This window comes from Tachysurus fulvidraco, chromosome 25 (assembly GCF_022655615.1).
Source record: "Tachysurus fulvidraco isolate hzauxx_2018 chromosome 25, HZAU_PFXX_2.0, whole genome shotgun sequence".
Taxonomy (NCBI): Eukaryota; Metazoa; Chordata; class Actinopteri; order Siluriformes; family Bagridae; genus Tachysurus; species Tachysurus fulvidraco.
The window spans coordinates 7,855,368-7,861,619 of NC_062542.1; the positions used below are offsets into that span (position 1 = coordinate 7,855,368).

At 36.1% G+C, this 6,252-nt stretch overlaps 1 protein-coding gene across 4 annotated transcripts; it reads left to right on the plus strand.

Annotated features, from left to right (window-relative positions):
• The first annotated feature begins 216 nt into the window (after positions 1–216).
• osr2 (odd-skipped related transciption factor 2) lies at positions 217–6,050 on the plus strand. 4 transcript variants are annotated; one of them, XM_027176040.2, is made up of 4 exons: positions 217–464; positions 3,798–4,493; positions 4,814–4,913; positions 5,299–6,050. In XM_027176040.2, exons 2-4 carry the CDS (start codon positions 3,835–3,837, stop codon positions 5,476–5,478), a joined length of 939 nt encoding a protein of 312 aa, XP_027031841.2. In that variant the 5' UTR covers positions 217–464; positions 3,798–3,834; the 3' UTR covers positions 5,479–6,050. The 4 variants fall into 4 exon arrangements, with proteins under 4 accessions (XP_027031841.2, XP_027031833.2, XP_027031850.1 ...); XM_027176032.2 differs by lacking the exon at positions 217–464 and adding an exon at positions 2,114–2,410; XM_027176049.2 differs by lacking the exon at positions 217–464 and adding an exon at positions 2,124–2,410 and having other exon boundaries at positions 5,381–6,050.
• Positions 6,051–6,252: the final 202 nt, after the last annotated feature.

Consider the following 6,252-nt stretch of genomic DNA (forward strand, 5'->3'; position numbering starts at 1 on the left):
GAAGCACAATAATCCCAGTCAATTTTAATGAATACAGCATTGCAAGAAATAATGACAATTCAATTCAGGAAGACTTATGAAATGTAATGTGTGTCAATATATATATATATATATATATATATATATATATATATATATATATATATATATATATATATATATATATATAAAATTGTTTATATATATGTGTGTGTGTGTGTATATATGAACTGCCATGCTGAGGGGAGAAGAAGATGAAAGCAGCCCCCCAGACAGCAGCAAGATGAGAGTAAGTGAGGGGGAGTATAACCACAGCAGGGCAGATTCAACCCACCACTATCATGGACGACATCCTGTCGCACCATGCGCCTTTTGCTTTCTCTCTTTTCTGAAACTGGAGAAATAGTACTTCACTTTGCCTGAAGCAGAACCCAACTCAGCTGTCAAAGAACACTCTTTGTGCCCCCATTGCCATTCCTCAAAAGGTAAATACACATTTCTCTCAAATTCAGAGGCTTCTTATATGTACTCAATTTAGTACATAGTTCCGGAGGTATTATCTAGGCTAAATATGTGAACAGACCAACATGGCGTATCGTTCATTTTAAATACAGAAATAATTTTGACTCATTGCCTCTCTGTTCCAGAGTCCCAAGAGAAATTGAGATAATGAGAGTTAAAATGTCGGGACTGCAGGATCAACCGTTTAGACACGTGTGTGTACACAGCTGCTAAGGGACTCAGCAGTGTCTGTTTGGGTGGCGGAAGATCAGACTGTCACTGTCTGATTGTTAGGGGCAGCCATTACAATTCAAGTGTGTTGCTGCTACAGCGTTCCACACTTTTGAGAAATGTGTGTGTGTGTGTGTGTGTGTGTGTGTGTGTGTGTGTGTGTGTGTGTGTGTGTGTGTGTGTGTGTGTGTGTGTGTGTATGTGTGAATAACATTGGCTGTAAAGGCTAACTTTGTCCAGACAGACAGAATGTCAGCCACTGTGATCTGAGCTCACACTGTTAGAGGACATTTGAAGGTTCATAAGAAATAGTGAGAATGAGTCACGTCTTAAAGTGTATCTGTGTGTGTTTAGAGAAGGTTACTCAGGGTTTAGTACAAATATATTATTGCTGTCTTGAATGTAAATTAGATTGATTTTTTAGTCGTGCAATTATGAGAAAATCATATCTAATACATTTAGCCTGGTGTCTTTAATCACATAAAAAAATGTTTACAAGACTCTTCTACAATGCTTGTGTGCTCAAAATGTTATCAAATAAATGTATAGTTTTCCTAATTATTTTAAATAACAGATAAGAATGCAAATGTTAAAATTTGCTTATTAAAGGACTTTGAACAAATGTTGGTGCATATTAAAGGTTAAAAGGCAGTCTCTTTTTGACACATAGCTTGTATAAAATGTAATAAACTAGAAACAGCTTTCCAGCTAATAGTGAAATTCTTAATTATGCTTAAATATATTATAGATACTATAACAACAAAACAACTTTTTACAATAAACTAAAATGAATTCCATTTTTGTTTTATAATCCTTATTTGTATCTTTTTTTTTGTATATATATATTTCCATTGAACTAAAATTAGCTTTTTTTTAAAAAAAAATTATAATTTTTTTGTTATATTATGAGCAAACCAAACCAGTTCAATATTTTGCAAAGATTTAATAAAAGTCCAAGATTTTGGAATAATTAAAATTCGTTAGGTTACCCTACCTATAACGTCTTTAATCTATTGGTATGCCAACATAAATAATCTACAAGGAAGACCACATGAAAAAAGAGTCTGTCGACCCTTGGGACGTACAAAATATAGATAGCTGTTTTACTATAGATAGCTGTTTTATTTAAGGGTATATATTAAAGATATCTGTATTATTTAAAGGTATATACTATAGATAGCTGTTTTATTTAAGGGTATATACTATAGATAGGATTATTTAAGGGTATATACTGTACTATATATTTAAGGGAAGAATTCGGGTTAAATAGTTTCTTTTTTCTATCGAGTTTTCTAATATATCCTTTAACTAAACTAAGTACATTCTCATAGCTTAACTGTATTGATTTCAACATTATTTGCTAACTAAACACAAATAAACAGTGAACAACATTGGGGCGGGAGGAAGGGCGTGTAGAAGGCGGTCTAAGGGCTGTGAAGCTTGTACTCATGAAAAGTGCTGGACTTGTTGCGCTTTACTCACATGAACTCGCAGCGTTTTCTCACTTGAACTGTTTACGTTTTATGTTGAAACGTTAAGTCTTCGGTGTTAAGTTAGGGAACGTTTTAAAGTAAAAGCAAGGGGAAATGCAGGTGATTAGAATGGGCTTTGCATTAGACTTTGTATTGTTCTGACCACTGTGGATTATTGAGGGACGGCACTCACTGTGCACGACTTTTGGCATCTATATCTCTACTAGGTAAGAGGCTGAATTAAGCTGTTTTGTGTCTCTTGTTATTTATAAACTGTAATAATAATGTTATAACCGTTACCCTGTTGGGTAGGCTATGTGAACACATTATAAATCCATTCTTCCACTGGACAATCCACTCAGATCAGCTCAGTTCGTTTCCTTTTAACACTAAGCGTCCACTAATAACTAACTAACCTATAAACAGCAGGTCATAGACAGAAAAAACAACATTTTTCATTGTGAGGTTATATCACTAAAATATGCATGGAATATAATTAATATTTAGACCAGCACCTGAAGGAGACCATTTAATTCCAGATCTATCTGGAATAAGAGTGTACACACATTGTGTTATATACATTCGAAATAGCAATAAATATAAAATACGACGTGCTGGAAAAAATTAATAAACGTTTCCTTACATGAAGCTCCAAAGTGTTTTATACAGTTTTTAATCCCACTATTTTAATCCGTCATTATTAGGATTAGAGCATTTTGGGGCGTGCGCCATACATGTGCCTATGAATTAGCTGTCAATATAAAATCAAATCGTAACAATATATGAAGAAGGATATAAAATAGTTAATATCGTGCTTTAATTAATATAAACCTTCAAGACGTCTTTCGACTACAGTTTCAGCCTCCAAAACATCTCCTGTCCTGCAGACCTATTGGCTAACGCATTAAATAAATTTCCTATGTTTTACTCCTAAATACCTTATGATGTGATGGATATGACGTAACAGTACTAAAAATATGTAACATCATGGCTAAAGCTCCTAGTGAAAGTGTGTTTAAGGCAAAACAAATGCAGCAAATTCTAGATCTTACTTAAGAGCGACAGCCTCTTTTTCATTGGTGATATATTCACTGTTTCAGGCGGCTCCCAGACTACGCCTTCCGCGAGCAGCGGGGATTCGCGTTCCTCCACCTGCGTGCTGTACAATGCTTTAACCGTTATGGTAGTTAAAGCCAGATCATTCTCAGTATCGGTTACAGAGAGATTTGAAGGATCTTCTGAACTACAATTATTAAAGTATTATTTATGCAATGAATACACCCGCTGGTAGCTTTCGAACTGGATTACATTCTGGTTAAATTAGTGTGTGTGTGTGTGTGTGTGTGTGTGTGTGTGTGTGTGTGTGTGTGTGTGTGTGTGTGTGTGTGTGTGTGTGTGTGTGTTTGTGTGTGTGTGAAATTCAGAAACCGTTCTTAACACACACACACATATATACACACCACTGTGTGTGTGTGTGTGTGTGTGTGTGTGTGTGTGTGTGTGTGTGTGTGTGTGTGTGTGTGTGTGTGTGTGTGTGTGTGTGTGTGTGTGTACGTATTTACACTGAAATTTATTACGAGAGTCTAATTTGGATTGGTGTTTGATTTTTAACAGGACTATTGGGAGATTATATTTAGTGATCGATTGGAAAATGGGGAGTAAGACACTTCCGGCCCCCATCCCACTGCATCCGTCCCTCCACCTTTCCAGCTATTCTTTCTTACAGGCTGCAAGTAGGCATAATTTATCTCACCCTGCAGACCACTTTCAAGGACTCTATGGCTTTAGAAAGGTGCAGACAATGCAAATGAACCACTGGACTTTGGGCTACACTCACATGCAGGAGCTAGGATCAACCAACACTGGAATGTCAACTGCACAAGGCCTTGCGGATCTTCAATTCTCGCTCCCTGCGTTGCCCTTTACTGCACACTTCTTCCATCCTAAACAAGGAACTATAAGTCAAGTAATTCCGACCCTACACAAAGATAGACCCCGATTTGACTTTGCTAACCTTGCCATTGCAGCTACACAAGAGGACCAGTCCAAGACAGATAACCTGCTGAAGCTTACAGCAGGTCTCGGAGGCCATAGCTCAGACTTCAATAAACTCTCACCACACAGAAAGCCCTCACGCGGAAGGCTACAAACGAAGACCAAAAAGGAATTCATATGCAGATTTTGTGGAAGAAATTTTACGAAATCCTACAACTTACTTATACATGAGCGCACACACACAGACGAAAGGCCTTACACCTGCGACATCTGCCAAAAAGCTTTCAGAAGACAGGACCACCTCCGTGATCACCGGTATGTAAAGGTGTAAAACTTTATTATTTTAATTCTCTCTCTACAGATGAAATGAATTCAGTATGATGGTTATTCCATGCTTATATATTTGTAGATCAGTTATCTTTTAGACATCTAACAGTTTACATATAAAATATAGGTGTTCATGCAAGAGTGCTTGTTTTATTGTTGTATATCACATTAGATTAGAAACAGAAATAGAAATAGAAATAGAAAACCAAGAATTATTTAATTCCTTGTGATTTTATTTATGGCAAACTATATATCACTGAATAATTCTTATTATCCATCAGATAACTAGCATCTTGGTTTTGTTACAGATACATCCACTCCAAGGAGAAACCGTTCAAATGTCAAGAGTGTGGAAAGGGATTTTGTCAATCACGCACTTTGGCAGTTCATAAAACTTTACATATGCAGGTGAGCTATTGCTTTTCATACCATTTTAGAATTATGTTTCGCATATTACCTGCATTTAAAACATTCTTTCTCTTAGCTAAACAATTAAAAAAAATATGTATTCATGATATAGGTAATGCAGCTTTATAATTTATATATATATAATTTAAACACGTGTCATTTACCATTCAGGATAATCAAAACAACATTATAAAAATATTTAACCATTACAATCAAAGTTTTGATGGCCATAGCTCTAATATGTTTAGTTATTTTGACATCTCAGTAGGACCGCGAACACATTCCTGTTTGAGTCAGTGTAGTAGGCTTATAGAGACATTCTATTTACGCACATATGAACAAAACCTTAAGGGAATAATACTTTGCTTGCTTCAAATCTAAACAGGACTCTCCTCACAAATGCCCCACATGCGGAAGAACCTTTAATCAAAGAAGTAATCTGAAAACTCACCTTCTTACCCATACAGACATCAAGCCCTACTCCTGTGAGCGCTGCAGAAAGGTGTTTCGGCGCAACTGTGACCTGCGACGCCATAGTTTGACGCACACGCTTCACCAGGACTAGCAACTAGGGAAAAAAAAATCGTCGTTGCACATAGAAAAATTACCAACTGACATTTGTGGGCAAATTACTGCGTCAGAACTTGAGATGGAGAGTATAGATGGAAGAACATCTCCAAAAGCGGTTACTGAAGATGAATGAATACTGTACATTATATAAACCGTGTAAAATGCTTGTTGCTGGATGCTTGTTGAATGAAATGGAAATAAAGTTTCATGTCAATGTGGTTATCTACTTCAGGACAATTCTTAAGAGATTATTAAACCAGTTAGGTGAACTAACTATTTCCCCTATGTATTATTTTATTGTCGTGAAAGCCTTGAACAGGATTGTGAATGCATTCTATGTACTCTGTAAGACCAGATAAATCTCGTTGCGCTTAAAAATTGCTGGAAAAAAGTAAAGTATTAATGCACAAATATGTCTACGTTGAGGTATACATAAGCTAGGAAATAGCACTGCATTGAGTTTTGGGTGCAACAAAGCAGCTTCGCATTATATGGTGGAATTATTTATATACACGGTTAGGAGTAGATGTATTAGGTCTACTTCTAATAAAGTTGTTTCCAACACAGCATATGTGTATTCTTTGAGATATCTCGATAACCCATTATGCCATTTATAGGCTAAAATTAAAGTTAATATAATCAAACGTTTCAGTGGTTCACTTGCTGATGTATTACCATTCTGGAAAACACGTATATGTGCGTGGGACTCACTTATAAGTGAACTATTAACGCTGTGTATTGGTGACAATAACGAATCGTGCATTTGGAA